This window comes from Merops nubicus, unplaced genomic scaffold, assembly GCF_000691845.1.
Source record: "Merops nubicus isolate BGI_N331 unplaced genomic scaffold, ASM69184v1 scaffold1017, whole genome shotgun sequence".
In the NCBI taxonomy this organism is placed as follows: domain Eukaryota; kingdom Metazoa; phylum Chordata; class Aves; order Coraciiformes; family Meropidae; genus Merops; species Merops nubicus.
Genome location: NW_008622096.1, coordinates 105887 through 124067, shown reverse-complemented (window position 1 = coordinate 124067; position 18181 = coordinate 105887). Strand labels below are relative to the sequence as shown.

General features: G+C 40.7%; 1 protein-coding gene across 1 annotated transcript in view; it reads left to right on the top strand.

Annotated features, from left to right (window-relative positions):
* Window positions 1-2405: 2405 nt before the first annotated feature.
* FNDC3B (fibronectin type III domain containing 3B) overlaps window positions 2406-18181 on the top strand; it is a gene marked incomplete at its 5' end in the record, with an annotated part of 105778 nt that continues 90002 nt past the window's right edge. The window contains 3 exons of the mRNA XM_008944647.1: window positions 2406-2482; window positions 11785-12028; window positions 14464-14754. Coding sequence (XP_008942895.1) covers window positions 2406-2482; window positions 11785-12028; window positions 14464-14754 — 612 coding nt within the window. The remainder of the gene's footprint in view (window positions 2483-11784; window positions 12029-14463; window positions 14755-18181) is intronic.

Genomic DNA, 18181 nt, shown 5'->3' with positions numbered 1-18181 from the left:
AGAGATGAAATAATGTATGCTAAAGTCATTTGGCTAGCCTTGAAATCAAAGCACTGGAAACTAAATCTAGCTGCAAATCACCAGGCTGTCGTTCTTCTAAAACCTGTTATCCAAATGACTTTAACAGTTCATGGGTCGTACGCAGGGTTAAGAATCATCTTGCAGGGTGCATGTTTTGATGATAAACTGCTCTTTGTTTAAATTGGAATGGAAATATTACAGTCAACAGCATCAGTGTGGGAGGTTGGTTTCTTCCTGCAAGTAGATGGCTACTGCGTATGAGCAATTGGCACAAGGTTTAGAAGGAGAGGTAGGAGGGATGCCGAGTGAAGTGTTTCTCACTTGTATAGAGGCTATCTGATCTGTATGGAGAAGCGCCAAAAGTGTTCCATTTTTAGATTTTTTTTTTTTTCTAAGTCACAGTACCTATTTTTGAGAGACTGGCTACAGCCAGTAGGCCTTCTGTAAGTAAATAGGATTTTGGTATGGGGCTGAAACGGGTTAAACATGCAAGTTTTATTCTATTAAGCAATGCTTATGTGTAACATTCAAATTATTGTCTGTTTAAATGGTGGATTCGGGATTTCTGATTTTGCAATGATTTTTTTTTTTTGCAGTAAAGTTCCTTCTGCACCAATTATCACTTCATATTTTTGATGAGTTTATTTAAATAGAGCCATTTGGATGACAACTCATGCCCCCAGTAATCACTTATTGCTCTTACTGATTTTTTTTTTTTTTCCATTCATGCTAAAATGGTTGACTTTCTGGGGCAACAAATAATGTTGCAAGGGCTATAGGATAAAGGGGTTGAGGTGTGGAAACCCATATGTTCTGAATAAGTAGTAGTAACAACTTTTCTATTTGGGCTGTAGTATAGGTGAAGCTCCCTACATAGATCAGTCTAGGGAAGTATGAAGACCAGCAGAACTACCCACCTAAGATGGCTTATTTTAATTTAAACTTCAGAGTTTCCACGTGCTTAATACACTTGATGATAGATTACCATATTTCAAATCTAGGTGTGACTAGTAAAAGCCATATATACTGATTGGACCATAAATAACTGCATAGAGAAAATGAACCAAGATCAGAGGAGATATAAATAACTCAGATTCCTGTGTGTAGCTTGGATTTTGAGAGCTTGGGAAGTCCTGCTTGTTTTATGATAAGCAGCCTGAGAAGGATAAAAATGTAGATGGGTAGGGAGTGTCTTTTGGGTAATTTAGTGTGGGCTGGTCTTGCTGACAGCAGACTGTGTCAGACAACAGACTGTGGCTCACTTTGCTGGGGATTTCATTAGATTTGCCTAAACTTTAGAAGTCTCTCCTAAAGGCCATTATATCGTATCTGTGCCTGAAGTCCTTCATCTGTTTTAATGTTTAGCTTCCTCACCTAGAATGTGATATGGTTTGAAGATGTTGGATGGATTCTCCATCAGTTAGTCAAAGCTGCGACAAGGAGCAGAGTTCTCTCTGAGCTCTTCTTGAGAGCTTGACCATGGCTATTTTCTTACCCATGGCAAATGGGCTAACTAACAGTTAGTGTGAACATTATAATATGTAATAAGAAAGTAATGAAATTATTTTTTTCCTCTTCAGAGTAGTAAACTCTCATTGCAGAAACATCTGCCTGACATTTGGGAGGTTCATTTTGACTGCTGTATGATGTTCCCGATTTTAATGGCAGAATCAATGAGAAATTGAGCAAACTATTTCCATTTTATCTAGATGCTTTCTTTTAGCTGTGAGGCTCTGTTTGCAGAAGTGGAATGGTTATGGCACTTGCTTTGTTATACTTGTACTCAGTACATCAAAATGGAACTGGCATGTTCAGGGCTGGAGTTCGGAGTGGAAACCATAAGCTTCTTGCTTGTATAACCACATTCCAAGGTTAGTCTGAATAGCTCAGATAATGAATTTGGTCTTTGTGCATTCTCAAATAGATAGTTTTTCACATATGTGATTTTTTTTTCCCCCCCCTTCTACAATTGAACGTTTTCCTTGGGAGCTGCCTAATTCCAGGCTGCACAGTTTCTGCTTTGTTCTCTGCTCCCATGCCTTCGACAAGAATAACTTAACCAGATTTCAATATAGGAATTGTGGGCTGCTAAAGGACGTATTATGTTACTGCTTAATGCTGTATAAGTTGATCAGTGGGTAATATAAAGTCTATGTTTTAGCTGTTTTATGACGAAAATATTATTTCAATGGAATATATGGTAAAGTCATTGAACAATGATCTTATTCTCAGAATGATGGCACAAAGCATTTTCCATATACCAGAAATTAGTGGAGCTGCTCATTTTGTTATTGCAGGCTTCAAAAGTAAAGCTATTTTTAGCCTTTTTCTGAGCAATTGCATGATTTTTTTAACTAACAAAAATAATATCTTATTTCTCTTAGGGCCCGCAGAGGTTCCCATGATGTCACCCAATGGATCCATTCCCCCTATTCATGTGCCTCCCGGTTATATCTCACAGGTATGCTTCCTGAAGAATTAGAGCATATATAAAAACAACAGCATTGATCCATATAGAGGAGAAGACTTGGTTGAAGCTTAAGTTAGAAATATTAATGAAAATGGTTATACACATTTTTGTACACCTTCTCGTCACACGTTTGCACAAGTGAACATGTGTGTGTACCTTCACACATGGTATGTATACAAGTTGTGGTTTTTTCAACATTAGCAAAAGCTGTGCATATAGTTTGAGCCTGTATGTGGAACTTCTCTCCCTTTGTGAGAGAGAGAGGGATCCATGTTGTGAGGCCATTCCTTAAGTTCTCATGTGGCAGTCAGGAGGTGTAGGAGACTGGTGGAAGTGAGAAGGAGCCACTGGAGCTATAAAATATGCTGTTGATCCTCAGAACCTTCCAGCAGAAATCCTGCAGCATATTAAAAAAAAACAGGAATTTTGGTTTGTTTTCAAGAATAAATGTGGTTTAATTATCTATTTATGGAAAAAACGGAAAAAGCTTTTCACAAAGCTGTTAGGTTTTGGCAATCTTGAACAGGTACTGTTCTTCTAATTAAAGAACCACTTCAGATTGCCAGACGGTGTTCCTTCCATCTTCTGGAAAGCTTAGACTCGTTCTGAAGTAAGGAAGCAAAAAAGAAAAGGTTGATGTAAGGCAGAATAGCTATAAACAATATAGTAAATCAAATAATTTCACCATTTTCATTGAGACCTGGACTGGACTAAAAACCTCATTAAAAGTAGACAAAGTACTTCAGATATCCTTGATGAATAGCATAAGAACTTTTGATACATATATTTTGGCATCTTCTTAAGCAGAAAATAGATCCCTTCCCCTGGAATCCCTTCCCCTCCCCAGAAACATGTGAGCTTGTGTAATTCTGAAAAATTGTGGATGGTGTCATACTTAAATCCCACAAAATACTGCAATCACTCTGTGGTGTTTTAACTTGTGAACAGAGTGGAAACATCCTTCAAGCATGGGGGATGGTGTTAGCCAGCCTAGGAGAGAGGGCTTGCAGGACAACAGGGTGGTCCAGCTTCCTTCTGCTCCTCAACTGTCCCGAGGTGGGTGGTTGGGGTACACATTGAGATAGCATTGCAGTGTGGTTTAATACTCCCCATGCAATCACCTGATTTATAAACTGACCCATATCATGGAGAGGAATTTTTTTTTAAGATTTACTCTTCCTTTGAAACAGCTTTACCTTTTTATTATTCAAATGGTTATACCTGTCAGCCCCTGTACTGAGATAAGTGGTTGTGTATAATTTAAACACTTTCCAAACCAGAGTGATGAAAGTCTTCAGCTGTATCTCTCTGAACCCTATTCCTCTTCGATGTTTTTTTTGTGGAGCACCATAATAATTCCCCTGAAGAAGCCTTGAAGTAGTTTCTTAACCCAAAAAAAAAAAAAAAAAAAAAAAAAGCACGACCAAAAACCCTCTCCTGAAGAAATTTTTCCAAGGAGCTGGATGTGTTGGGAAGTTTTAGGGGAGAACTGTATTCAGTGCTTTTTGGCAACAGAATGTGCATTCTGCTGTGTGGCAAGTAAGCCTCTTGCTTTTCAGATGGCTTATTATTAAATAGTAGTTGAAAGCATATAGTAATAAAATTAATTCTTGTTGTAATAAATGTCCCTGCCTTATTTATTCTTGCTTTTGTCTATAGCCTCATAGTTAAAAACTCTATTTTATGATAAACAATGAAAACACAACTTAAATTTAGAATGGCAAGGGAAAGGCCATAAAGCAAATGAATGTTCTCTGAGATAGGAATCAAAATATATTTGATTATTGGTTTGATTTGTCCCCAAAGTGTACATCTAAGAGTCAGGCAGAAAGCAGATACCCCTGTGGGGAATTAACGGTGCCTATTAAAAAAAAGGCATCAAACCTTTTTTCCATTTTGTTTTTCCCAAGCTATTGGAGCTATTGCATTACCTATCTAGTGATTGCAACCCTAGATTAAAATGATGCTTTGTTAACTCTTCTGAAGTGATCAGCAAAAATTGGCAGGACGTTTTGTGCTATGCAAGAGCAGCCCCACTGGAAGGAGCAGAAAAATACTCTGAAAGACTCAACTTCCAAGGACCATATTAGTAGTTATGACTAGAAGTTTGGTTTGTCGATGCTGAAAAGATGTTCCCAGTGCTGAGGCTTAGTCAGGGTGGGAAAAAATCCAGGAAAATAATAGAAGACAAATACACACCACCAGTTCAGATCTTTCGTGGTGTGATTTTGCTTTTAAAGGCTGGTTGAATACAGACAGTTATTTGCATCCAGTTCTGGAGCCCCCATTACAAGAGGGAAGTGGACCTGCTGGAGCACGTCCAGAGAAGGGCCACGAGAATGATCCGAGGGCTGGAGCAGCTCTCCTATGAGGACAGACTGAGAGAGTGAGGGCTGTTCAGTCTGGAGAAGAGAAGGCTCCAAGGTTACCTTATTGTGGCCTTCCAGTATCTTAGGGGGGCCTACAAGAAAGCTGGGGAGGGACTTTTTGGGATATTGAGTAACAACAGGACTAGGGGGAATGGGGCAAAGCTGGAAGTGGGCAGATTCAGGCTGGATGTGAGGAAGAAGTTCTTCACCATGAGAGTGGTGAGACCCTGGAATGGGTTGCCCAGGGAGGTGGTTGAGGCCCCATCCCTGGGGGTCTTTAAGGCCAGGCTGGATGAGGCTCTGGGCAGCCTGATCTAGTGGGAGGTGTCCCTGCTCATGGCAGAGGGGTTGGAACTGGGTGATCCTTGTGGTCTCTTCCAACCCTGACAGATTCTGATCTGTTTTAGAAGAGGATTTAGTAGTGTTGGCTTAATGGTTGGACTTGATGATCTTAAAGGTCTCTTCCAACCTAAAGGATTCTATGATTCTATTTTGCGTTTCCTTCTCGGCAGACAAACCTTTGTGCACGTCTGGCAGATAGGAACTATCGGATCAGAGTTTGTGTCTCTTCAATTTTTTTTGTTAGCTAAGGATTAGTGAAATATAAAAGATAAAAGTTCGTTGCTTGTGCTCTTGGTGGACAATATTGCTGCTGTAAAATTTAGTTGTGGAAGGTGGAATCAACTGTTGAATGTTGAAGGAACATCTCCTTTGAGTTGTTAGGAGCCTAGCAAAAGCTGGCAGTGCCCTTTCCAGTTCTGAGCTGCAGATGAAGTTGTTTCAGTCAGACTGGGAGCCCATCTTCTGGTGGGATGTCCACTAGAGGCTTCTTCATCAGGATTTTAGAATTATAGAATTGTTTAGGTTGGAAAAGACCTTTAAGGTCATCAGGTCCATCTACTAGCATAGACATGATGTCTTCTCCTGTTCCAGAGCACTCTGGCTCTCTGCTAGCAGCATAATCTGAAGATTAAAGATCATGATTTGGATGCTAAGCTACTGAACTTGGGAACATCCTCATGGGTTGTTGTTTTTGCTTTTCACACTGTGTGTTTGGGAGAAGAGAAAGAGGATTTGGGTTATTCCAATGAGTAGAAGTAGAAAAATGGAAATATCAAAAAGCATGCTCATGAACTTGTTCGCTTAGAGCTATTGGCTGAGGACTGCTCTCTCTGAAATAAATCTGGAGCAGTTCCACTGAAGTGTGAGGAATTACTCTTGTAGTTGGACATAAAAATTTGGCACGAAACTCCACTTTTCATTTTATTTACAGAGCTGTTAATATGTGGTCTCTGCCATGGATATTTTAAGGCTAAAGGACTAATTTGCTGGTTGGAGCGTGAAGTATGCATGGTGCTGATAAGACTTCTTTTATCAGGAGGTAATGCTGGGGTCATATAGTCTGAACTAGGCAACTCATGCCATGATCTTGCAGTTCAGTATGCCTGCATCAAGCACATAGCTCTTGACAGAAGTAAAGCATAGCTTCCAGAAATGAAAAAAGTCTTTAAATGGCATTTAAATCAGTAGAAAATCCGTCACATCCTCAGGAATCAGGATTTTGGTCTTGGGTGCATCCTCTCCCTTAAGAGAGGTGTTCTCCAAAACTGTTTGGCTAGCATAAGCTTTCAGCCACAAACTTGTTTGTTTGTTTGTGTTTGGTTTTGGTTTTTACTGCTCACAGAGCTTCTGTGTGTTTGTATACTGCAGTCAATCAAGTCATCCTTTGACAGGATGATCCTAACACTCTGAACACAAAAAAGGTTGTGGAGATCTCATATGGAGCAAGCCATAAAGTGATGGTTTAAGTTAGTGAGGATTGCTTCTGAAGATCTGTATCATTCTAGATTAAAAATACTCCAGCATTCTTGCCAGATTTACAGATGGTCATTTGTCTTTTCCAGGTTCAAGGTACAGATTTAATACTAGCATTTGTACGTGATAGATGGCAAAGAGCAATGCAAACTTGCCACGTTTGGCATGAACTATGAATAAGTAAAATGTTGACATCCAAGTTCCTTGTGGATGAGCTCATTCTGTGCTAGTTTCTGGTACAGATTGATTTATGAATGAAGCTTCAAATTAGTTTATGAAATTCCCAAAGTATTGGTTATGTTCCACCCAGTGGCCACATTCCAGATGTCCTTGCTGAATCTAGCACACTAAATTTAAGTGAAATAAGATTTTTTTTTTTCAGCAAGTGGAAATTAATTGCATATTACCATATTATATCTGTTCAGTAAGTTTGAGTGTTACAGAATGAGAGTGTGTTCCTCTCATTCTTTCATTCTGTTAGCCTGTCTTTTTCTTGGGGGATTAGTATTAAATCTAGTAGAGAAGTGATAGATTCTCAATAGGTGAATTATCTCTGGTTAGACTGGATTTTCATTGCTACAGTGGTATCTTTAATGTAAAACAAATAACATTTTAAATGGTATTCTTGAAATATGGCAACCGGTGGGGGAGGCAATTTTATTATGTATGACTAATGTTCATCAAGATTCTCCTGAAAGATCATCTATGTACCTCATTCAGCAATTAAGCTCCCTAAAATATGGAAAAAACCACACAGAACTACGTTATAATAATATTGTTATTGAGGCAGTGTGCCAATTACACCAGCAAGCACGAAAAATAATGGCAAAAGACAATTTATCTAGTTACTATGAAAAACACAAAATAATGAAAGTTTAACTCTGGGTGCCAAATGACCAGAGACATTTGCTTTCTTTAAATATAAACTGCTAAAATTAGGAATAGCAATTACTTAGAATATTCCAGTTTCATCTAGAGACCTCAACAGGGATTAAGGTTTCATTGCTTCTTGGCACTGAAGTAGAGACAGTTTAGCAGTCAGTGTGTTTCTTGATGAGTTTCTGATCTTCGTGACAAATGGTTTTAAGCAGATACAAAGAATTGCAGATTTCTTTTTTAAATAGCAAACTTTAACCTCTCTGCTAAGTTATGTTATTTACGTTAATGGATCAAAAGGAATTTACTCTGTCATTGATGAATTGTAACTGTGGTCTTCTAGAATGGCACTACTACAATTTATGTGCTGCAAGTTTTACAAGTCAGGAGATATCTATCTAAAGTCTTAACTTGTGCTGCTTCTATAGCTATCTAAAAATATACATAAACACATAATACATTGGATTACCAATTTTATGATCTGTTAAGGACAGAATAGCATAGCTAAAAAAGCATATGTGCAGCTTTAGAGATGTATATATCTATAATTCCTCCTTTAGTGATAAAATGCCCTGTAAGATAGGGATTTGTGGCCTGGAAGGAAAGAAATAGAAGATATTAGTCTCTTACCTTTTTGACAAAAGTCATTTGGAAGGCTGGCTCATCCTTTGAGTTGGATGAGATGATTGTTGTAGGTCCTTTCCAACTGAAATACTCTATTCTATCCCCTCATCTCTGGCTTTTCTTTCACTACTGCTGGTATTTTGTAGGATAATTTAATCAAAAAGGTCTTTGACAGTGCTCTAAGCTTTCCTCCCTGCTCTGTAGAAGATAGTTCAGGAGAAGGAAGCCTAATAATTTTAAATATGATCTTTGTGCTTCTGCAGGGTGCAAGCTTTGTCTGTATTTGTTTCTTAATGTATTAATCTTTCACTTAGAGCCCAAAATACACATCTGCTCTGGTCTAGATGCACAGAGAAGAGCTTGTACCCGCCTGGAAGACTGAATTTGTCTTGGAGAATTGGACTAGTTAAAGCCATGATGAAAATTTTCGCATCAGGTTTTAGGAACTTGCTGTCTCAATTAAATTATAGCATGATTCAAGTATTAAAGAGTTAAGTCCAGCATTTCTGTGCATGGTCCTAAATAAGTACTTCAGGTTTTTTTTCAAATATGTGCTGAATGGAAAAGGGTTATCCTCTTCTCCAGGTCTTGGAGTGCAGGTTTGATCTTGGCACCCAGGCAAGAGATGCTGTGGAGCTTGAGTAGAATCAGTAGCAGAGACGGAAGGCCTGAAAATGCAGCAGTTAGGATGATGTGGTACTCTAAATCTCTGAGGTTCAGCTGTCTACTGAGGAACCCTGTAAAGCCTTTGAAAGTTAAAGCTAGCAGATGACAAATTACTAACTGAAGTTGTAAATTTAGAGGTTAAGTATGTTAAGCTAAACAGTTGCTATTCTGGTTGCTTAGCATAGCAAGCAATGCATTTTTCTAATGTAAAATATCAATTACAATTCACTTTATGTAGAAAATTTTCTTCTGTAGGAGGCCAACCAGTCTGCAGAAATTACCCATGGTCACAGCCCACAGCTAATGGGCGTAAATTCATATAACTTTACAACACACGTGGCCTAAGAAGGAATTGGGTCAGTTAATCCTAGACAGTCTTTACCCTCTGTTAACGTTCTCAGCTGATGCCTGAGGCACAGGCTGGTGTTTGCTGGGGTGTTACTGCTCATGGCTGTGGGCATCACCTCTTAGGCAGGGCTTGTGCCTCCACAGCAGGGTAAGCAGAAGCAACCGTGTGCCTGTGACGTTGTTTCACATCAGGCTGTATCAGCACAAACACATTTATCTTTGAGGTTTAGACTATGACACTGATGTGATGACAGTCCCTGGAGCATGGGTGTCTGTAGCAGGATCTCCTCTGCTGATGCCGCTTTGGGGAGTAGACAGCTCCAGCTAACGGTGGTGATAAGAATAGAATCATAGAATGTATTGGTTTGGAAAGGACCTTTTAAAGGCCATCTAGTCCAACCCGCCTGCAGGGAGCAGGAACACCTCTAACTAGGTCAGGTTGCTCAGGGCCCTATCAGGCCTGACCTTGATTGTCTCCAGGGATGGGGCCTCAGCTGAGAGTGGCAGCACAGAATCGTAGAATGTTTTAGGCTGGAAGGGACCTCCAGTGGTCATCTGGTCCAACCTCCCTACAGAAGCAGGCACATCTCTGCCTAGGTCAGGTCGCCCAGTGCCCCATCAAGCCTGACCTTGAATGACTCCAGGGTTGGGGCTTCTACGACCTCTCTGGACAGCCCATTCCAATGATTTATCACTCTTATATTAAAGAATTTTTTCGTAATTTCGAGTCTAAATCTACCCTTTCCTAGTTCAGAACCATTGCTCCTTGTCTTATCATTACAAACCCTTTTGAACAGCCTTCCCCTGCCTTCACATAGGCCCCTCTCAGGTACTGGAAGGTGACTAGAAGGTCCCCACGGAGCCTTGTCTTCAGGCTGAACAGCCCCAACTCCCTCAGCCTGTCTTCATTGGAGAGATGCTCTGTTACCCTGGTCATTTTGGTGGCCCTTCTCTGGACTTGCTCCAATATGTCTACATCCTTGTGCTGGGGGTTCCAGAACTGGACAGAGTACTCCAGGTGAGGTCTCACCAGGGCAGAGAGAAGGGGCAGAATCACCTTTCTCCACCTGCTGGCCACAGTTCTTTTGATGCAACCCAGGATCTGATTGGCCTTCTGAGTTGTGATTGCATACTGGTGGCTCATGTCCAGTTTTTCATCCACCAGCACTCCCAAGTCCCTCTCTGCAGGTCTGCTCCCCAGTATGTTCTGTCCCAGCCTATACTCATAGTGCTGGTTACCCCAGCCTATTTGCAGGACTCTGCATTTGGCCTTGTTGAACCTCATAAAGTTCATCTGGGCCTGCATCTCGAGCCTGTATAGATTGCTCTGGATGGCCTCCCATCTCTCTGGCATATCAACGGCACCTCCCCATTTGGTATCATCCACAAACTTCCTGAGACTTGATGCTTCTGTCAATGTCACTAATGAAGATACTAAACAACATTGGTCCCAGCACGTAACCCTGAGGGACACCACTCATCACCATCCTCCATCTGGACATTGAGCCGTTGACCATCACTCTCTGGATGCAACCATCCAGCCAGTTCTTTATCCACTGTGCATCTTATTGCAGATGCCCTTGGTGCACCTTCACTTTTTCTGTGTAACACATTCATCACATATTATTCCATCTCTGTGTCATCAGTCAGTTTAGAGAAAATCAGGTTTTTAATAGCCTGTTTGTTGTATGAAGCTAGATAATGCTTCCTGCATGCTTTTCTACCTTGTGCATGTCAACATATAGAACCAAAGGAGGGATAGCAACTATTCTTACGTGGATGTATTTTTAAGTTCCAGAAACGGCAGAATTTTTTTGATTAAGCTTGAAGAAAAGCTTGGCGCCTAAGTCTGGACTGAAATTTGGCTGGTTAACTGTTCTCCAGAAATATAGCTCTGGAAAAAGTATAAGTTGAAACCTTTTTTTCAGCCTAAGCACATTTCCACCTTCCTACATCTGTTTTTACATGATTTGACTATGGCATTTGGGGCCAAGATACGCATACTGCAGAGCAGATTTGCACAGGTATATAGACCAGATCTGTAGCAGAAAAAAAACCTTCTGCCCTGTGACTTGCCTTGAACAGATACCTGATGTGAACAGAGCCATTCCTTGGGAAGCGGGTTTCTCGGAGTATGTGTGTCTGCACGTACGCAGCTTCTCCACAGCAGCAGTGCCAGCTCCTTTCCAAGCATTACTAACTCCATCCTCAGAGTCCTGTCAGAATCAGTGGTAGGAATTTTATGGGCAGGATGTAAGGTTGGTCCCAACGAGTACTCTTATTTTGGTGCTTTGTATTCCTTTTTCCATTGTTTCACTCCCTAAATACAGGTTATTTCTTTTGCCTCTTACCCACATAGTTATCACTAGCAGCAGCCAGCCTCCGGGTGATTAGTGTGGCTGGCTGAGTCTCCAAGAAAAGCCACATCACCACGGTTATTACTTCTGCTGATATTCATTTTAGAAACGTGTTTCTGGATGAACTTAAGGACCGACCATTTTCTAATGGGAGAAGGAACTGTAAACAGTGCTGGCTTAAAAATGTACTTGGTTTGGGTGCTGCATAACATGCTCATTTCCCTGCCTTCCTTTCCAGGTGATAGAAGACAACACTGGCGTCCGGAGGGTGGTGGTGACCCCCCAGTCCCCGGAGTGTTACCCACCTAGCTATCCTTCGGCCATCTCTCCGACCCATCACTTACCTCCATACCTGACACACCATCCCCATTTTATTCACAACTCTCATACAGCTTTTTATCCTCCTGTCACTGGACATGGGGACATACCACCACAGTTTTTCCCACAGCATCATCTTCCCCCAACAATATATGGAGAACAAGGTGAGCTGGGAGGAGGGTGCTGGTGTTTCACACCTGTGTTCAGCAAGGCTACTGAAACCAAGAGCAGAAATGAATTAGGGAACTTGTAGAGTGGCTTTATCTACAGCCACCTCCTGTAACATCTAGAGCATGGGGGTGTAGCCATCCCAAGTGCAGCAACACAGGGCAATCCTATGTTGCAATGCTGGGTTGCAGAAGCAAAACCAATTTTAACTGAATTTATAAATATAGGGAAGAATAAAATGTATCATCCCATGCTCCAAACGGAGGATATGAGTCATGCTGGTTGCTCTTGCTTTGTCACGATGCAGCACTGTACACAAAACCGAGAGACAAAATGTGTCAGTCCTGGCTCGGGAATGAGGATGGATGTGGAGGGCTGGATCCGAGCACGGCTTGCTGCAGTCATTTCCACTGGGAGAAGCTGGATACAGCTTCCTGTTGGCCATGATGTGCTTTCTGCCCCCCGGCTGTGGTTTTCCAAGAAATAACAGGCATTTTCTGTTGGTTATGCTAGTTGAGACCGTGCACTGAAAAGCATTGTCCGATACCAAAGGGTAGCATGGCAACCCTAATCAGGCCATGAGTAAATAACTGCAAGAAAAGGAGTGAAAGGGGCATATTTCTGTCTGAACTATGCACTATTGTGTCTCTGCCACTCTGAAGGTAAGTCTTTGTGTAATCTGAAAGAGGGCGTCAACCACAGAAGTAACTGGCAAAGCTGCTCAAGATGTTTAACATGGAAATCAGTTCAGGATTCATAGTTTTACATTACTGCTGAACTACCTGCACTTCAGACCCTTTCGGAAGAATATGTTTAAGCCTTATCACCAGAAGTGAGGTCCTGCTGAGTGAGGAGAAGGCAGCAGAAAGGGAGGGAGCTATCTATTGATGTTACCTGTTGACCAACAGACATCATTTTCTAGCAAGGAATGGACCCTTCAGCTGACATTTAACTTCATCCCATGGAGAGGAGAAAATGGGGAGCTCAGGAAACCTCTTAGGACAGTGTAGCCAGCCAGATAGGTAGGGGACGGACTTTTCTCTTGAAAAGGGAACTGGATAGTTTGTCAAATTGCTCAACAAAGTCTTGACTGCAAATGTGGTCATGCACATAGTGAACATAGAGCTGGTGGTTGACATTGAGTATTTTCATAGCCTGGAGATACCAAGAAGCTGATTCAACTTAAAAATTAAATTAAAAAAAAAAACAAACTCAAACAACTCCTTGATTGCTTTACTGGAATGACCTATACCTGCAATACTGAAATCACTGAAGGGGTGAATATTGTCCCAATGAGCATTAATCCAGCATGTCCCATTTGCCATACAATGGCTTATACTTGAAACAAAAATTGCCTTTATTTGTAGCATGCTTGTTTTAGGCAGCTAGTTGATGTGAGAATACAAATAGGATCATGTAGCTAGATAAGGAGAGATGAAGGCCAAGATGCAGCAAAATAGCAAAGAAAGAAAGTCTGGCTAGTTGAAACAACTTGGAAAGTTATACAGCATACATGGCAATCTCAACTCACAAAAAAGGCATCTGGATAGGAAGATTGTTTGCTTCAGAAGTTTGTGTGATTACCTCTGAATGGATGTAGGAAAAATATAAAGGCAATATCAAGTATCACTTGCTATTTTGCTAACACAGGCAAAACTCCAGTTTTGAGCACAAATTTCTTCAAGCTTCAGGCTCAAAGTGGAACACAAAAATGAAGATTGAGCTATATAGAAAAGCAGAAAATATTGTGATTCTTGCAAGCTGACCTGCCTTAGGTTAGAGGTAGTCATTCATGGTGGGAAGAAGTGGGGATTGTATTTAATGAAGCATATCTGAAGCATACATAGGATATTGATGGTATTTCTCAAGCTCTTTTTTAGCTGATTTTACTTAGTCGAAGCTTCCATTTGATGCTGCACTTCTCTCCTTAGGCAGGCATGGTTGACATGATTTGTGAAGTCTATTTATATTGGGAAATTAAATTGCATGTAATCAGTGCTGGCAGCTTGAAACCAGGGCATCTCAGTGCATTCTGTACAGTCTGGCCCTGGGGGAGAAACTGCTAAATTGCTGTGAATTTATGAAGGCTTTTTCCTAAATAGCAGTCTTCCTGGATTTTTTGCTTGAAATCTGTGTCCCTGAAAGACTGAAAAAGAGGGCAGAGAAGCGACCACTATAATTACTGTATTTTACACACTCGTTGAAGAGTTACCAAATTCTATCAGCAAAAGAGCAAACTTAATAGAAAAAAAATCATCAGTCCTTCGGAAAAGCTTTCTTAAGAACAAATTTCTTCTAAATCTATCTCCAGGAAAATCTGGAGTAATTTCATTTAGAGATGGCCAGGAATTTGGTTGTCTGGGGAAAAAAAAAAAAAAAATTGATTGGTTTTGTTGTTCTGAGTTAACTTGGGCCAGTTCTTTCATTGCAGAAATCATACCACTATACGGAATGTCCAGCTATATTACCAGGGAAGATCAGTACAGCAAACCACAGCACAAAAAACTCAAAGACAGGCAGATTGATCGCCAGAACCGTTTGAATAGTCCTCCTTCATCCATCTACAAAAGCCATATAGGCAGCTGCACAACTGTATATAATGGTTATGTGAAGAGCCACAACGGAGCGAGCAGCGGAGGCGGCGGCGGGGGGGCTCCTGCCCTGAAGAAACCAGAGCGCAGGGCAAGGAGCAGCCCAAAGTCAAATGAACAAGACCCACATGGTAAAGACAGTTTTATTTATTTTTAATTCCTTTTTATTGCACCTTTCTGGCTTACAACCGCCCGTCTATGGATCTGGTAGCTATGCCAAAAAACACTGCCACCCACACATAAAGACAGTGTTAATACAGTGTGAACTTAAATATAAATGTTGAGCTTGCTATACTATATTTATTTTGTAAGGTGAACCCGTTGCCTACCCATCTTTCATGACTACTCCCTGGCAGATGGGGCATCATTCTCTGTTTATCTGTTGGAAACAGAAATGCATTTTATAAGAAAGTTTTTGGTTTATTTTGCTTTTCATACAGGCCTTTTGGCACTTCACCAAAGTCCTTATGGACAACTGAGCTGTAACCAAAACCTGACTACTAGGTACCACGACTTTGCATCTCCTAGGTAAATGTAGTAGACTTCTTAGAGAGGTTAGAGGTCATTGTTGAAAAACCAAGTTTCTTCTTATGAAAGCACAGTGAGAGTACAATTAGTTGAAACTGAAGACATTTGAGAAGAAACTGCTTCATCTTAGCTGTTGGATTAATGGTAAAATAAATCTGGCTACTTCTGAAATAATATTCTTCAACATTTTCAGAGGCTTATCCTTAAAAAAATGGAAACTTTATGATAAAACATTGAATTATTCATCTAATCAAATCTCATTTATCACAAGCCATTTTGCACATAGCCAGTTCTACCTAAATTTAGCTGTTCTTTTTATTACAATCCATTATACCTTTAAACCTTTCTCTTTTCTGCCTGTTTGCTGAATGCTAGGATTTCCACTATTTGAACAAACTTTCTGTAGTAAGCAAGTTTGTACCTGGCACATGTAGAATGTTTATAGTGTAGTGCACTCTGAAATCTCTTGTGTGAATTTCTGCATGCTACATAGGTTTTCCATTAACTATATATTGTGTTTGTTTATTTGGCTGTGTATTTTTACTTGTGAGATGTAACTCAAATCCTCATGAAAACTAGCTTAATTAATGGCCCAAGGGGGAAAAATGCTGTTGGCATGGTATGGAATGAGGATCTGCAGCCGTGCTTTGGGGTCTTTAGAATTAGCAAGGAGCTGTATTTGGGATTAAAATCCAAGAAAATGAGTCACTGCATTAGGCTTCCTAATTATTTCTAGTCAATCAGCTTATATACATACATAAGGTGTTTGAAAGCAGCTGTATGGAAGACCTGAAATAAAGTATAGTTTTGAGAGCTGACTGTACTGAGTCAGCCTGGATGATCACTTGTAAAATAATCTAGATTTAATTTAAAAATATCTAATTTAAGGGTTTCCTGCAACTCTTGTCTTTGTACAGTTTTTTCTCTTGGAGTAGTTTGCTGTGCTCCAGCTGAAGACCATGAACACTCTTAAAATGCCCAGAAAATCAGTGAAGTCAGGGGTATCGTACATGCCATGTGTCAGCCAGAGCATCCCTGAACTGGGAACAGCAAATGATGGAGTTTTCCCCCCAAACTGTGAAAAAGTCTTTAACAGGAGACCATGCAAATAAGCATGAGTTGTCTTGTTGACTCACCCTCCTGATAAATCCATCTCACTGGTGTTTTAAAATTTGGTTCTGCATGGAATAATGCCCTGAAATAAGTTCCCACTTGATATTTATAAGCTTCTGATCGTATCTGCTGCTTTAATATTTACTTTCTCTGTTTCTCCTTCAACTATTTGGGGATTTATTGATTGATACCCAACTAACATGGCCGTATAGGTGATTGGGGTGAGAGTTAAAAGCAATCTGGGAACAGCTGATAGTTTTGATTCGTGCTGCTAAGGTGGCGGCGCGTTTAGAATAGCCAAGAAAAACGATGTGCCAGAAGCAACAAGTGGGAAAGCCTTTTAAACCTGAGCTTTTTGTGGGTTTGTATCAGTTCAAGCCTGCTAATAGTTAAAAGATGTGATGGTGCTGTGTGGCTGCTTCCAGAATTGCAGAACAGATTGGAAAAAACTGTTAAAGAAAATATGTAGAGAATAAGAATCTTTATTTAGAACAACACTTAGCCAAAAAATTCTGAAGAGGCAAATAGGAATGTATGAATTTGGAGTAAAACTTAGAGTAAGGTGAAGGAGAAGTGGAGCTGATGGGTTTGTTTGCATGGATTTCTTAAATGAGATTATGATGTGTTTTATAGCCTGTGATTTCATATCTGGTTGGGCTGTGGAAGGCAATTGGAGCACTGGTTTTCATCGGTGGAGGAACACGAGCTGTGCCGTGTTGGTGACAAGGAAGTGGAAGACAGGTGGTTCTGGTTTTGGATCTGCTGCCCCTGTCTTGAAGTAAATGCTTGTCCTGCTCCTTGGTTCTCAGTAGAAATTTCCTCAGGGGGTGCTTTGCTCCTTCCTGAGCACCTCTGAGCAGCCTCAGCTACAACTGCACTGTCACTGTTGCAGAGAATAACACTGCAGAAAATGCTCACTGTACTATGCAAAGACAACTCTACTTTCTTCCTTGAAAATATATGACGTAAGTCACAAGACATGAGATATTTAAGTTAACAATGTACTTTTCCACCAAAATATACATTCGTTGCTTCTACTACACCCATAACACTTGAGTAAGGAAAGTCATGGAAAACTGCCATCTGTCAATAATTTATTGCTTCTTTCCAATACTAAAAGAACCAGGGCTTTCCAAAAAGCTGCATCAGCATTGGCAGTAAAAGAAATGGGGTGATTAACATCATTAATAGTACTAAAAGTAAATTACTCTGGAGTACTTTTGGTTCAGATACTGCTTTAACTGTGGGTCCAGCATGTGCTTCTCTATGCTACTCTGTGCTCTTGTACAGTGTGAAGAAGCAGATCCAGAGAGGAGCCATGAAGATGATCAGAGAGATGGAATCCCTCTCCTAGGGAGACAGGCTGAGAGAGTTGGGGTTGTTCAACCTGGAGAAGAGAAGGCTCCTGGGAGACCACCTTGTAGTCTTCCAGTATCTGAAGGGGGCCTACAAGAAAGCTGGGGAGGGATATTTTACAAGGGCTTGTAGTGATAGGATGGGGAGTAGTGGGTCCAAACTGGAAGAGTGAAGATGTAGATTAGAAATTAGGAAGAAATTCTTCACTCAGAAGTTGGTGAGACACTGAAATGGGTTGCACAGGGAAGCTGTGGGTACTTCATTCTGGAGGTGTTCAAGACCAGGTTGGATGTGGTTTTGAGCAACCTGGTCTAATGGCAGGTGGGGTTGGATCTCTTTCTTTGTTGATCTTTAAGGCCTCTTCCAACCCAAACCATGCTGTGATTAACAATATGTTGGTGCTTCTGTTACGCGTTCTTGTCCCAGGCTGGCCCTGTGACATAGCATCAGGACCTCTTTTTGGTAGGGAATGTACTGTTCAGATTAGAGATTTAAATACTATTGCTCTGTCCTTTTGACAGCATTGTATCTTTATGTCAGGAGGTGCACTTGTAAATAAAG